This window comes from Chaetomium strumarium (assembly GCF_033439665.1).
Source record: "Chaetomium strumarium strain CBS 333.67 chromosome Unknown B0T15scaffold_3, whole genome shotgun sequence".
In the NCBI taxonomy this organism is placed as follows: domain Eukaryota; kingdom Fungi; phylum Ascomycota; class Sordariomycetes; order Sordariales; family Chaetomiaceae; genus Chaetomium; species Chaetomium strumarium.
The window spans coordinates 3,981,065-3,994,714 of record NW_026944431.1 but is presented as its reverse complement, the minus strand read 5'-3'; the positions used below and the strand labels follow the sequence as shown (position 1 = coordinate 3,994,714).

At 56.0% G+C, this 13,650-nt stretch overlaps 5 protein-coding genes across 5 annotated transcripts; 1 reads left to right on the top strand and 4 right to left on the bottom strand.

Moving 5' to 3' along the window:
* Window positions 1–1,726: 1,726 nt before the first annotated feature.
* Window positions 1,727–2,989, bottom strand: B0T15DRAFT_182220 (uncharacterized protein). Its single transcript, XM_062862323.1, has one exon. The coding sequence runs from the start codon at window positions 2,799–2,801 to the stop codon at window positions 1,824–1,826; it is 978 nt and encodes a 325-aa protein (XP_062723333.1). The 5' UTR covers window positions 2,802–2,989; the 3' UTR covers window positions 1,727–1,823.
* A 1,708-nt stretch (window positions 2,990–4,697) lies between these two features.
* On the top strand, window positions 4,698–6,153 carry B0T15DRAFT_554409 (uncharacterized protein; the record flags this gene model as incomplete). The annotated part of the gene is made up of 3 exons (XM_062870353.1): window positions 4,698–4,997; window positions 5,049–5,276; window positions 5,343–6,153. Coding segments are annotated over 3 exons (1,083 nt in total), but the record flags the coding sequence as incomplete, so codon positions are not given.
* Window positions 6,154–6,205: 52 nt separating this feature from the next.
* B0T15DRAFT_554401 (Intradiol ring-cleavage dioxygenase-like protein) lies at window positions 6,206–7,795 on the bottom strand. Its single transcript, XM_062870352.1, has 2 exons — window positions 7,313–7,795; window positions 6,206–7,252 (listed from the first exon to the last, which is right to left on the bottom strand). The coding sequence occupies exons 1-2, from the start codon at window positions 7,698–7,700 to the stop codon at window positions 6,492–6,494; spliced, it is 1,149 nt and encodes a 382-aa protein (XP_062723331.1). The 5' UTR covers window positions 7,701–7,795; the 3' UTR covers window positions 6,206–6,491.
* On the bottom strand, window positions 7,576–8,640 carry B0T15DRAFT_530529 (uncharacterized protein). The gene has a single exon (XM_062869176.1). The coding sequence runs from the start codon at window positions 8,435–8,437 to the stop codon at window positions 7,892–7,894; it is 546 nt and encodes a 181-aa protein (XP_062723330.1). The 5' UTR covers window positions 8,438–8,640; the 3' UTR covers window positions 7,576–7,891.
* A 2,468-nt stretch (window positions 8,641–11,108) lies between these two features.
* B0T15DRAFT_433172 (translocation protein Sec62-domain-containing protein) lies at window positions 11,109–13,349 on the bottom strand. Its single transcript, XM_062865766.1, has 4 exons — window positions 12,769–13,349; window positions 12,494–12,720; window positions 11,870–12,436; window positions 11,109–11,800 (listed from the first exon to the last, which is right to left on the bottom strand). Exons 1-4 carry the CDS (start codon window positions 12,890–12,892, stop codon window positions 11,600–11,602), a joined length of 1,119 nt encoding a protein of 372 aa, XP_062723329.1. The 5' UTR covers window positions 12,893–13,349; the 3' UTR covers window positions 11,109–11,599.
* Between the last annotated feature and the right edge of the window lie 301 nt (window positions 13,350–13,650).

Genomic DNA, 13,650 nt, shown 5'->3' with positions numbered 1-13,650 from the left:
GATGTAAGAACCGGCAGAATGGCGACGAATCATCTTAACTGCCAGAACCAGAAAACCATTACCTTATCTATCAGTTTCCGCTCTTCCCAACCGACTAACTTCAGACGAAACCACCCACAATTATTTTAACTATCGAAATCAACCAACCGCCCCCAAAAGCTCTAGCGAATCTCAAGGTTTCATTTTGACCACAGTCTGATTCAATACCTCGTATACTATAGGTTTGCGCGAAAGTCGGATATGCCACGTGGGGCGCGCTCAGGGTTTTCCAGGACACCGATTGGTTTGATCCTGCCCGGCCTGCGCAATGCGGTTTGTTCTACGCTCATGTCACAACTGACACTAATTTGAGTTAACCAGGAACGGTTTGGGCTTCAAGATCTCGAAATCGAACTACAGCGCGATGATTACTCGTGTGTAGAACTTTAAAGATGTGGGCGGCCACTGGAAAGACGGGCCTGGTTGCCCTAACTCTGACCCACTTGCCGTATTCGGTGCTGTGGTCATGGCCTATTGGTTGTCATGGCGAACCCTGGACTTGAGCTACTGACGACACTTTGACCGCGATGATGCTTAGAGAGAACGGCAAGCTCACTATACAGCAGTGTGCATGTCATTGCTAGGGGCGGGATGCGGAAGGGAATAGCCGTGACAGAAGGCAACCCAGAGCAGGAAACTTGCACATTTATAAAATCTCGCAAATAGGGCAGCCGTATCATCCAGAGCTCGTATGGTATTCTGTGGACTTCAGCTTTCCCAAATGGAGGGAAACGGCGATGAAAAGGAGAACTCCATTCTATAACGACGTAAGCTGGCGGATTGCCCTGCTTGTCCGGGCGTGTGTATCGGATGGGCCGCTCCTTCCATTGAGTTGGAACCTTACTGCTGCGAAAGTCTCTGCTTAAAGAGCGATAGCGGCTTAGAGTTGCCTTCTCCTGAACGTTCTGAACAGTAAAGGTCACGACTCTCCTTGTAGAGGACGAGATCCATGCTTATCAAGGACGTACGGAGCCTGGTTCTATAGGATTGCCATAGACCAACCCCTGCTGCCACTCGGAAAAAGACTCGACCGCAGACATTCCCAGACAAATGGTATTTGCTCTGACTACGAGGAACCTGGCACCAACAATTTAGACCCCAGTCAAAACGGTACTTGTCGACAAGGAGTCCGAGGCTGAAACCCTGAGGCAACATGTTCTTCAATCAAGAGAAGAACTTCGCCCTCAAGGCGAAAGCTCTCCTCGCAGAGATCAAGGAGATTTGCCCAAGAGACGGTGAACTGCGCCTGCTCGACCTAGCTCAAGAGGTCAAGGATGGGATGCTGAATAATGCTGAGTATGGAGTGACAACCTTCCCGGAAACAGGGCAACTTGGATGTCTATCACGATATTACTAACTGTTAATAGGAAGGAGCTCCAAGATCCTACAGGGCGGATGTCGAGGCCTTCTCGGCACCTCTCTGTGGGATCTATCACTTGTACCATATGGTACAAACTAGGATCGACAGCGTACCGGCTCATCCATCATCACTCGATGCTTTGGCCGACTTTAGTGGCAGGTGGACCACCCAATCACCGCTGTTCCGACGAACTGAAACCAACACCGGATTACGGTGTACAATCTAAATAAGGCCGAGTATAATGCCCTTACTAATCTACCCAAACAAACAGTCAATCTTGGGCATAAAGATCCGAGATAATGGTCTCATGCCCGTTCGCAGGAACAATCCAGGTACAATCAAGACTCAAGACAAACCAACCCCTGAGATTGAAGGAAACCAAAGTCCCGTAGCATGTGTCCCCATGACACCACGTGTTGCCAGCCTAAAAGTTAGCTGTCACACCAGGCTGAATAGCCTCCAGCTTCGCCTTCAATTCGATCCAAAGACGGTCCTGCACATCCGGATTCTGCGTCACGACTTCCGATGGTTGGGCGATGCTGCAGTCCTCCAGGTAGTGTCCATGTGACTCTGGGCCCTGCACACCGGCGTCGACCAAGGTCCTGCTCCCCTTCTCCGTCGGCCTCGCCAGCAGCGTCTTCATAATCGTAAAGGCCACATGCTGCATGCCCTTAGCTTCGCGAGACAGGTTCGAATGGCAAAGTCCGGGGCTGGGGAGGTTGATTGTGACCGGATACGTGTCTGCAGGATGCTCTTTGGCGATGCTGCGGACGGCAAAGATGCCCAGCAGCTTGGAGATTGGGTACTGCTGGATCCAGTATTTACCGCCGGCGTAGTTCATGTCGTTGAGCGCGGCGAGGATGTTGGCCTCCTTCATCTGGGGAAACGTGGTGTGCCTGTGCGCTCCAGAGCTCGTGATCACCAGGTTTGGGCGTACCTTGAACTGTTCAGCGGTGGCCTTGAGCTTGGGCAGGACAAGCGCCACTAGTAGAAAGGTCGAGATGTAGTTGACCGTGATGTTGGTCTCGTTATCCTCAGCGATGGCGAACTCGGCACGAACGAGGCCAGCGTTGGCATGGAAGATGTCGACCCGGTCCAGTTCGGCCTCGACACGAGCAGCAAAAGCTTTCACGCTGGCATAGCTCGCCATGTCGACCTTCCATACTTCGATCGAGACCCCTTTCGCCGCGGTCGTTTGTATGTCCTGCTTGGCATCTTCGCCTTTGTCGACGCTGCGGACCGCGAGGATCAGCTTACTCGCACCTTGGCGTGCATAATGGCGCGCCGCTTCCTTCCCCAGGCCGGTATTGCTACCGGTGATCACGATGGTCTGGCCGGCATAGTTGGCGCTGGGATAAGGCAGCTTCCACGATTCAATGAGTTGACTACGTAGAAAACCCATGGTGACACCGTGACAGCGCAAAGCGAACGGAACGCGTACTGCTCGAATTGTTGTTGATTACTAGTACTGACGAAAAGAAGGTCGAAACCGTTCAGGGGGAGAATACTACAAAATAAGGTAAAATAACACTAAAACAACTAACAACCTGATTGATCCCGTAGATACCTGAATTGCACGCTAGATAGGGAGGGCGGGGGAGGAGCACTTAGATCACTCCGCCGGGGCAGGAACAATTGGATCTCTCCACTGGACTGCAGGCTGAACCCGTGCGGCTACCGGAGCTAACGTGTAAAGACCGAATTGAACGGAATTCCGAAAGCCGGCTCCAATCTAATGAAAGACTGATGTGACGCGAATCAGCTGCAAGCGGCTATTGGGACATGAATGTATAGCTGTAGGCACGTGCATTGTATTGTACAGATTCACAGCGCTGCAACAATGAATTGTGCTGCGGGCGCAGGCTCTTTCGCCTCCTGCCGTCTGCTTCCCTCGCCTACTGACCAGTTATCACAGATTGCGTAGTTCAAGGGTATTGGGCATAAAAGGGCACTGCAAGTGCCAACACTGAGCGATGGTAGGCTTGGTGGCCCAATATCGGACCTTGCCTCGTGCCGATGGATATCGATCTGTCTGGCTTCGAGATCAACGGAGCAGACGCCAGTGTCCGGGCAGACCGGTACGGCAGGAAATGTCACGCGAAGACCCTGCAGTCACGGCTATTTATCTTACAGATTGTTATGGGCAATCTGTTGTTTTGGCCATCACCTGTCGACCTCTCCAAGTACAGGGCGATGCCTGCAGTTTGATCTTTGCAGCTAGCTAGATAAGTATGTACTACAAGTTGCATGAGAGCTTCGGCTGCGTAAATCGGGGTTGGCCTTCTACTAGGATCTCACTCTGAATATTGAATTAGGTAAGGTAGCTTCCTCGAAGTCCAACAGGCTCTTATACAACACACCATCTCCCGCTTCCATTGTTTACTTCCATTCCATCCACACAATCACTTTCTGATCACATATGCCAACATGGCGCACCATCGCGTACCATTCAGACATACTTGGATAAAATCCTCCCGGACCAGCAGGTCCGCGAGCGATTGCAAAGTGAGTCTCGAACGCAAGAGAGGCATACGACATCACCTCCCAGCGTTTTGTGAGAGTCAACCCCAAGTGCCTCTTCAACATCGAGCTGGCATTCTGAGATAACGATACAGGGTCCCCGTGTGGCCTCTACATCCAGTACACCAAGATCTCATCGTTCAACGAGCGGGTGGGAAAGTGGTGTACGAACTGTCGGGACTCGCAACAGTAACTCGCCCTCGGGTCAGGGCGGTTATGGCGGCTGTGCGAGAGGGCGAGAAATCCGATACCAGGGATAATGGCGCAGGTGTTCCTCAACCTGCTTATGGGTATCCCGTTCAGCAAGGAATGCAGCCGCACACTTGATGATCAAATCTATTGTCGGAACCGTGGTCTAGGCCGGGACAAAGCAAGGTGTCCCCTCACAAGCAGCCCTGCGGGTTGTCTGTTGGTCCACCAATCTTGGGTTGGTGGCTAGTTGGGATTTCTGTGTAGTTAGGAGAGCGAGGCGCTCATTCTACGGAACGACGGGACCGGCATTCATTAGTCTCTAGTAGCCGCAAATGGGTGATCAGATGTAAGGTGCTATGGAAGGATAAATGGTATTCACTCGCTTCCCTTGACAGTGCTTGTTTTAAGCTGTGTAAAGGTGCAGGCGGGGCCTCCAAACAAAAAGGCGAATCCTGCACACTCTATTCTTGCGCAACTTAACCGACCGACTTCAAAAAATCAAAGTCTCGGTTTTGTGCCTACTTCTCAAGCTTTCCCAACCGACCAGCTTCAAAAGTTTTTTCTCTTTTACCACAAAGCTTGGAATTCCACCGAGCACATAAAATCCATCCCATCCCAACGCTTACTCAACTCGCGCTTGGTTTTACAAACCGCCTCCTTAGCTTCTGAGTTACCATCTTGTAGTTCCGAGATATCGGCCAACATGGACGTAAACCTGGTGGAGCTCATCGGGACCCTTGAGAAGAACGAGAAACGACTGAAAGAAATAACAAATCCGCTGCACTGGGTCGAGCACAACTACACCGGTCGCCTTGGTCCCTACGTCCTTGAATTCGTCTTCGAGATTGCGATGCGGCTCGAAGGATGCCTTAACGACCTGCGAGACGTGCACTATCAAGTTAAGGAGTTGCTGATGTAAAATCTCGACTATGAGAAGGCCCTGAAGGCCAAAGATCCGTTCCGCCTAAAGACCAAACTTGACATTGTAATGTCCAAGCTCGACCACGTCGTTGCCAAGGTGAACAAAACCGACGAACAGGTCGACCAAGTCGCTGCCAAGGGGGACAAGACCGGCGAACAGGTCGCCCTTGACGAAAGTGATGACCGCCTGGCTGACGTCCAACGCGATGTGTCTCGGATCAAGCGTAGTGTTACCGACCTGGCGGTAAGCAGTTCCGTGAAGCCGACGGCAGAAAGTCAAACGTCAATCTAACCCGCTTGTGTAAAGCAGGCTCCAGCCGTTCCGCCTGGAATGTTTGATGAGATTCGGCGTGGTTTTGATGAGCTGAAGAAGCTCGCAGACAGGCAAAACCGGGGCCAGGCCACTGCCTTGAAGCAGGAGCTAGAAGAGACGGCCAAGAAGTTGCACGAAACTGAAGCTGAGAACAAGGCACTGCAAGCCAAGGTCGTCGCGCTGAAGGCAAAAGTCGACAACCCGGATTTCTCTACGCCTTCCGGCACCCAGCCCGTTACCAGCTCCGACGTTGCCGGCCGGGAGCGCAAGAGGAAGAGGAACAACGACGACGAAGACGACGGCACTGCTGGTCAATCTGATCACATGCAAACAAACTTGGTTGAGGTCCAGAAGAAGGCGTTGAACAGATCGACTGAGATCGGTCATCTTATGCGCACAGTACTCGAACGGATCGTCCCGCGTGAGGACCTAGAGTATTGGGACCCTCGCAAGGTGCTTAAGACCATCTTCAAGCTCGTATCGACCAAGACCAACCTCCTCAGGGTCCTAAGATTCATGGACGAGTGCCAAACCGAGGATTGCACTGCTTGAGATGCATGGTCAGGGGAGAAGACGACACGGCGGTGGCGTATGAAATTGGCTATGAGATTGACCATCGTTGCTCCGGAACCCTCTACCTTGGCCGAAAAAACACGGGCAGGGGCCCAGGCAGCCGGTACTATGAGGCTTATTACTTCGATTGAACGGAGGACTTCATGCACAATCGGCCGTCTTTGAACCCCTGGCTATATAGTCTGGGCACCGACGGCAATCAATGGAGTGTGTTAAGGGGAAGGGCATAGGGATTCTTCACTCGTCCCAGTGAAACTGGGATTCCTCCGCGCAAGCTAACCATATGGTTACCCGTCTTGGAATTTCCCCTTCCTTGATTTTCTCGCGTTGCTTCCATGCTTGTATTATATGTACTAGTACACACGGGACAGGTCCGCTCGCATGAGAGCAGAATGACAAACTGGACAAGTCGGAAACGACAGGCCCTCAGACTGACAACAGACAACTGACAAAGTGCAAAGTGAAAGGATCCGTATATACAAGCCAGAAGCCCGACGTCTACCACAACAGCACAAGGATACTCCACATCCAACCGAGGAGAGCCAGACATTCCGCTCCCCACCGCCGACATCCCTAGTTCGTAGGAGCGGCGCCCGGGGCCGATCCAGTCGGACCATCAGCACCGGGACCACCGCTGGGGAAGCCACCGGGGCCGCCACCGCCGGGGGAATCCTCGTTAGCGACGCCGCCCTCCTTGTAGTAATACACGGCCGGGATGACGGCCTCGGACCGGGACGAGTCGATGCCGAAGGCGAGCCAGGCAAACAGCCCGTCCTCGACGCTGTCGCCGAGCAGGGTGTACTCCATGACCGGGTCGACGCCGTCGGTGGTGGTGGCGGCCTCCTGGGCCAGGATGCCGTCGTCGGCGTTGGCGGTGAGCGGCTGGGCGTTGGTGCTGTAGGGCGCCGTCTTCTCCACCGCGGCGATCAGGGCCTGGTCGAAGAAGGCCTGGCCGACGTGGCTGGCGTAGTTGTCGCGCCCGAGCGTGCCGTTGGCCTGTAGCGTGGCATTGGCGTGGGCCATGACGTGGATGTGCGGGGCGCGCCCCGTGTAGTGGCCCGGGAAGACCGACTCGAACTGGGCGACGCCGTCGGCGTCGGTTGGCTGGATGCCGCGCAGGAAAGTCTTGTCGAGGTTGCCGGTGTCGGCCGCGTTGCCGTTGCCGCGGGCCACCACGCCGCCGTACACGCCCGTCGCGTTGCAGTGCCACATCTCCAGATACACGTTGGGCACCGGCTCGCACGTCGCCACGTCGATCACCTGGTAGTCGAGCAGCAGCGGCACGCCCGGCTGGTCCTCGACCACGTTCTCGCGCACGTACTCGCCGGCGACGTCTGGGTCACGGTGAGTATAATACACTCTCCACTGACTGGAAAGGGACTCGAGTCACTCACAGTACGGCCCCTGCGTCACCTCCGGCGTCAGGACGCACGAGTGGTAGCCGGCAAAGAGCGTGGCCGGGTCCGTGTCCCGGGAGTAGCCCTCCTCGGTCATGTTGTGGCTGGTGGCGAGCACGTCGTCGAGGTCGCGCTTCTTCTTCTTCTTCTCGAGGAGGCCGCGCTTCTGGCGGGCGTTCTGCACGACCGCCTCGCGACGGGCGGCGTTGCGCGCCGCGACGCCGCGGGCTCGGAGCTTGTCGGCGCAGTGGGCGAGCGACGTGCGCTTGGCGTCCTGGAGGTAGGCGCGGCGCTCAGCGGCCTCCTGGGCGACGCTGTGGCCCGGGTGGGCGGCCACGAGCCCGGCGAGGAGCGCGATGCCGGCGGCGGTCTTGGTGAGGAGCATGGTGGGCGGGGTGGATGGAGATATTCAGAAATGGGTTGTCTGATCGGCTGATGCTGAGCTAAGCCTGAGATGATGGTGAGGACTGTGATGAGAACTTGGGCGCAATCGATGCCTCTGCCTTGACCTATATACCCGTAAGCTCCTCCACGACATGTCCGTCTTCCCATCGACATGACGTTACATGGCAAAGATCAACACCGTAATCCATCCCACCTCCCAAGGCTGCGCCTGTCGAACGCGCAGCTTGATGTTTCGAGATCGCCGTCTAAACACTGCCAAGACCCAACCAGGAACCATTCGCATGAACGCAGTAAACAAGCATTCGCGGGTGTAGTTCCGCTTTGAGCCTCCAGATCGCCCAGTACTACATTAAACTGCCGGCTCCTAGATCTGCTTGCTAACGCGCTGTTGGCCACTGGTGGCCAGGGGGGGTGGTAGTGCCGCGCAACCTCGATGTTGAGGGCGAAGGGTTGTGGGGTGCGATTACGCACGCATCCCACATCCCGGGCAGGCCTCCTTCGGGTCGGGTCTCCTGGTCGACTTCCCAGGGTTGGGTAGCGGTGATCGACGGTCCGTTGTCGACCATGAACACCAGCAGCAGCATCGGGTCGAACTGCCTGGAAATGCCTCGTCGGCGATTGGTGGGAAGAAGAGACGGAAATCGGGTGCGCGGCTGAGATCCATGGATGATGGAATTGCATCACGCACAGGAGCCACCTCGTTACGACTCTCAACATCACCTTCCTTTGATGATAGTGCCCGAAAGCGAGTAGCCGTCTTGGCGGTCTGAGCGATCACCCTGCCGCGTCAACAGGTTGCAGCGACATAGCAGACGGAACGTATAGAGCGCTACAGTATACGACTCCCTTCAACGAAGGCGGTCTGTCAGTGTCAGCGGTGCAGATGCTGAATGCTAGGGGAGGAACATACTCCGTGTGTCGGGTGGTGTAAGAGGCACCGCCGAGCCCGCTTCAGGAGGAGTCATGAGAAGGACTCCAGCCGGACGAGCTGTCGAAGTCGGCGTGCTCGCCCTGAAAATCAAGTTTCAGCTTATAGCCCCTCCCGTCAACGAATCTGCAGCATCTGGCATCAACAGCACTCGGGCAGAACACCCCGACGAAAGAACGGATGCGGCTTCGGTTTCCTGAACTCAGACTCCCCCCTTTCCCCCACAGCGAGGCCACAAATTCAAGAGCAGCCCTACCTACTCTCAACGCGGATCAACTGAATAATCCTGCAAGGCCAACAAGGCCAACGCAGTTCTCAACCGGGCAGAACAGTCAGTCACTTCCTCCCTCATGCGCTCTGGAAGCTCCCGGTATATTGTCCGCCGCTGGCCCCTCAACAGCTGAGGAGTCCTCAGCAGCCGAGGCGTGCATCTCAGTCGCCACACGTCGAAGCCGCAGGCCATATACAGCCTTCATGTGCACGGCGTACTTTAGCGCCCTCTGCTCCGCACCGCTGTCTCTCAGGTCGCTGAAGACGCCCTCCCAGTACTTGTCACATCCCTCGAACCAGAACTCAAGCCATGCGTGGTGGTGGAAGTCGCATAGCACCGCCTTCCTCTCCGGTGGCTGCCGCGCCGCAAGTCGGCGACAGGAGATGTGGCCGGCCGCCGCTGGGTCGCGCTGTCGGTAACGGTACACCCGTTCGCACGGCCGCCAGTCTTTGATAATCTCGCAGCCGCAGCTGTACTGGATACGGGTGACGAGGCACATCGTGGGAGGAACAAGGCCGTGGACCGATTGCTGGTTGGGCTTGGTTGGTGTTGGGCACTTTAGGTAGACCTGGTGCGGTTTCCCGGTGTACCTTTTCGGGAAAGCTGGAGATTATGTGATGGAAAGCCCGAGCGTCTAGCTGTCGGTGTCCTTGCACGGTGCCCAAAGCGAGACTGCTCTTTTTCATCAAGTCAATGATTCCCTGGTGGGCTTCTCTGCGGTGGTTTATATCCACCAGATCCATCTGTACCAGTCTTGCAAACACTCCATGACACGGGTCAGCAGCCATCGGTGTGTTTTCATCTTGTCATCATTGCCCAGCACAACTCTCTCGTGGCCAGCAGAGAACGAGCAGCCCGCACAGGCACTACTGACGTCATGAGTGAGAAGAGCGCTCCAAGGCCTAGCATGTACGAGGAGGCAGGATCGAAGTCATCGTAGGACCGCTTACACGGAGCCAACACAGAAAATACTAGCATTGCAACGCGCGAGGCTGACATGGTGGCTCGAAGGATAACACACATTCCTACTAGTTGGCCGATAGGTAGTATCCTATTAATAGGGCAAAACACTGATATCCATTTACACCATCCTGTCCCATCCCAGCACTGAAGTCCCCCCAACCCTGACACAACACAACACCACAACAACTCCCAACCAGTCCCTTCATCGCAATCCCAGCACATCCCGCCAGTGGTGCTGCCTGAGCCGCTTCCGCTCCCGAACGTGGAAATCCTCGTGGATCCTGCAATTGACGTCCACCGCTGTCGTCACGCTCACAACAACCTGGTTGCAGAAGACCTCGCCGATGCTCGGGTGGTACCGCTGTCGGAGCTCTTTGACCTTGTCTCATGGCTGTCGCTCCTCATCGATCTCGCAGCCGCATCGGTATGACACCCGCGTGGCGAGGCACATGGTCTTTTTTTCTCTTTTGCCCGAGGGACCACGTCCCCCCCCCTTTTTGGTGCTCGTAATTCCATGCAAAAAGGGAAAATTGGGGTTGGCAAAATAGGAACCAAGATATTCCCCCGCCCAAAGGCCTGATGATGATGGTTTCGTGATGGTTGACTCGGGCTGTCAGTGGTGGAAGCATCTAGAGCGAGGCGACCTCGTGCGACTGGCATAGTCGGAACAACTGTTTTGATTACACGCGCCGGGAAAAGTAGCATGGATGATTCTCTCAGTGATACACATGGTGAACGATATCGGTGTGTGTTTTGGTCTTGTCGTTGTCGTTGGAAGACGTGGACAACCAGCACGGCTCTTCCGTGCCCAGCGGGGACAGGTGCCATCATCGCGCCTGCCCAACTCTCCATGCAAGTGTGAGGTCAAGGAACCCTCTGTCTGTGTTCAAGAGCGTCCGATTCAACGGAGATATGCGGTCCAGTCTCAGGTGGTTGTTGAAAGATGGGAGGGAGGAAGCCGAAACAAAGGGTCTCGAATCTTAAAAACATGCCGGCCAGCACATGATGATTCAAAGGAGCGCTGTCGGCTCGTGAACCCTCTACCGACCGAAATAGACCGCGACTTGTGCCCGAGGGAAATCTCACTCCTTTCACCAAACTATACGAACCATCCGCGTCCATGGACTTGCCATGTCGCCTACGCCTCGCGTGGAAATGTCTACCTCAGGTGAAGGATATGAAAATCGATGTCAGCGAATAGAAAGTTCATTGGCCGCGGAAAGCTGTCACGGGGTGGAATAGATACTATTCGAAATGGGGTGCGACTCGCAATCCACCTTCCTGCCCTCCCTCTAAAGATTTACCCAGTCACACCAGCTGCCTGTTCCCGACTGCTACAGCGGCGATCCATTAGCTACTAGTAGTCGCCGACTAAAGGGTTGCCCGGCACTTGCTCTGCACCAGCAGCGCATAGCTGTTGCCAGTTAAGCAGCCGCCAGTGCTTCGAACCGGGTCTTCCTCGCCCTACTAGGATCAAACAGATGTTCATCCCGCAGGTCTTGCAGCACGGCAGACATGCTACATTCAATCCCATCCACACTGAAACGCTGTTATGTCACCTGACACGAGGACTGTGCACAACACAGTGGTGCTCGATTTTATACCCAGTACCCAGACATGTCTTCTAAGACTGCTAGCACCAGCTGCGTAAATCGGGATGCAGCCTCTAACGGCCTGAAGTAGAACGCCGTCTCCCCTCCACTGCCCCTCCACGCGATCACTCGTCATCCTCCAGCTCTTCCACCCTCGGGGCCATGTAGTTGCGCTGCTGTGGCGCAGTCGAGACCTGCGTGGCAGTGGCGGTCGTGGTCGCAGTCGCCGGGGCAGGCTGTCCGGTAGTCGCAGCAAATGTGGCGCCGGCATTCGCCGCGCCACCCTCCTTCTTGCTCTTCTTCTTTTTCTTCTTATTCCCAGCAGGCTATTATATAGAGGCTGTCAGCGGGAGCACATAGGACTGGGTTTTTTTTTAAAAAAAAGGGCAACTCACCTCGTGCCACGCCCAAACAGGCTTGAAGCTGTCGATCACCGAGACGTCCTCCCACAGGTTCGGGAACAGCCAAAAGCCGGGCGGCAGGACAAAGTAGGTCACGCAGAAGAGGATCACCCGGAAGATGGCCATGGCGAAGAACAGGCCCATGAAGCACATGAACGCCCAGCTGAGGTAGTAGCCGCCCTGGCGCAGCTTGAGCGGCCACAGCGGGTAGCAGACGAGCGCGAAGATGGCCGCCAGCGCCAGCGCCGCGTACACCTTGCGCATCACCTGGCTGCCCTCCCACAGCCAGACGTAGTACATGTCGTCGGCGGCCTCCTGCTGCGGCTCGATGCGCACCGTCCACAGGCCCTTGACGCGCTTGCCCGGCTTCTTGGCCGCCGGCGGGTGGTCGTGGCCCTCGTGCTCGTCCGCCTTGACCACGCGCAGCGCGAGCATCGACAGCGGCAGCAGCTTGAACGCGTTCTCAAGCGACGCCCGGTCCGTGATCTCGGGCAGCGCCGGGTTCTTCTTGCGCGCGGCCGCGTACGCGTCGGACTGCATGGCGCGGAGGGCGCGTTTGACCTGGTATTTCCCCGTCAGTATTGCGTGGGGGCGCGGGGGCAGGTAAGACAAGAATACCCTAAACATGTCCTTGCGCTCGCCGTTCAGGATGCATGTGCGCGGCTTGAGGTTCTGGCTGCGCAGAAACTTGGCGAGGGCTATCGCGACCGGGTTGGGCGGGCCCGGCACAATTGGCTGTTGCTGGCCCGGGACGGCGTGCTGGTGCGGATGAGGGTGTTGGTGCTGGTGCTGGCCTTGGGCTTGCTGTTGCTGTGCCCGCTCGGCAGCTTGTCGCTTGAGATGTTCTGCAGCGGTTTAGCACAGGCCAGGCTGCCGTCTGATGGCATGCTTACCAATGAACTGCGGCACCGTCATCCCCATCTTCTCGGCGTCAATGGCCAGCTGCCGCTGCATGGCCGCAATCTGCTCTGGACTGGGCCTGGGCATTTGCCCGGGCTGGGGCGCAGGAGCCTGCATCGCTCCGGATTGTGATCGAGCTGGGAAAACGTGGTCGGCGTCAAGACTGCTCAGGTTCGAGAGAATGCAATTCAAGCTACCGTCTGGCTGCGCAAACGAATTTGCGAGTCAATTGTGAGCCTCGTACAGCGACGTCGAGTTGAGATGATTCTTTGTGCTGACATTGAGGTTTATCGGCACAAATCCGTACACGTATCTCAGAACTGAGAACACCCCTGTTGCAGCTTGGTCCGTGTTGTGGACCCAAAAGCTTGGCGGAGGAACAGCCGGCTGGGCTGACTTACATAACGCAGGACAGTTGCTACGTCACGTGACTGGACATGTGGCTGCGCTGTGGCAGGCCAGGGCTGTGGCAGCGAGGTGGTCCGAGCGTTCTGCGATCCGATCTGGAAGGTTTGAGCATAGCCGCGACTCAGCGGCGAGCGCACATAAGAAAGTTGAAGAATCTCGAATCGAGAACACCTTTCCGGTCGTTGGAGTCGAGACAAAGTTTGACTCGCGGCACGTGTTCTGATCCAAAGATTCGGGGCGCTAGCACCGTTCCGGCAAGAGCTGTCTCATCAGCGCAAGCTCTGAGCCACTGGATTTGACGATCCGGGATGCCCACAGCACAGCGGAGCCGTGACAATCATCTGGGCTCTCCAGCAGAAGGCGCTGATGGCCACGCACAATGACAGACTTCATTCCGCAGTCTTCTAGGCTGACAGGCATCGCCAGCTTGCTCCACCCATGCTGCAGCATTTGCATCAGACGGCGAT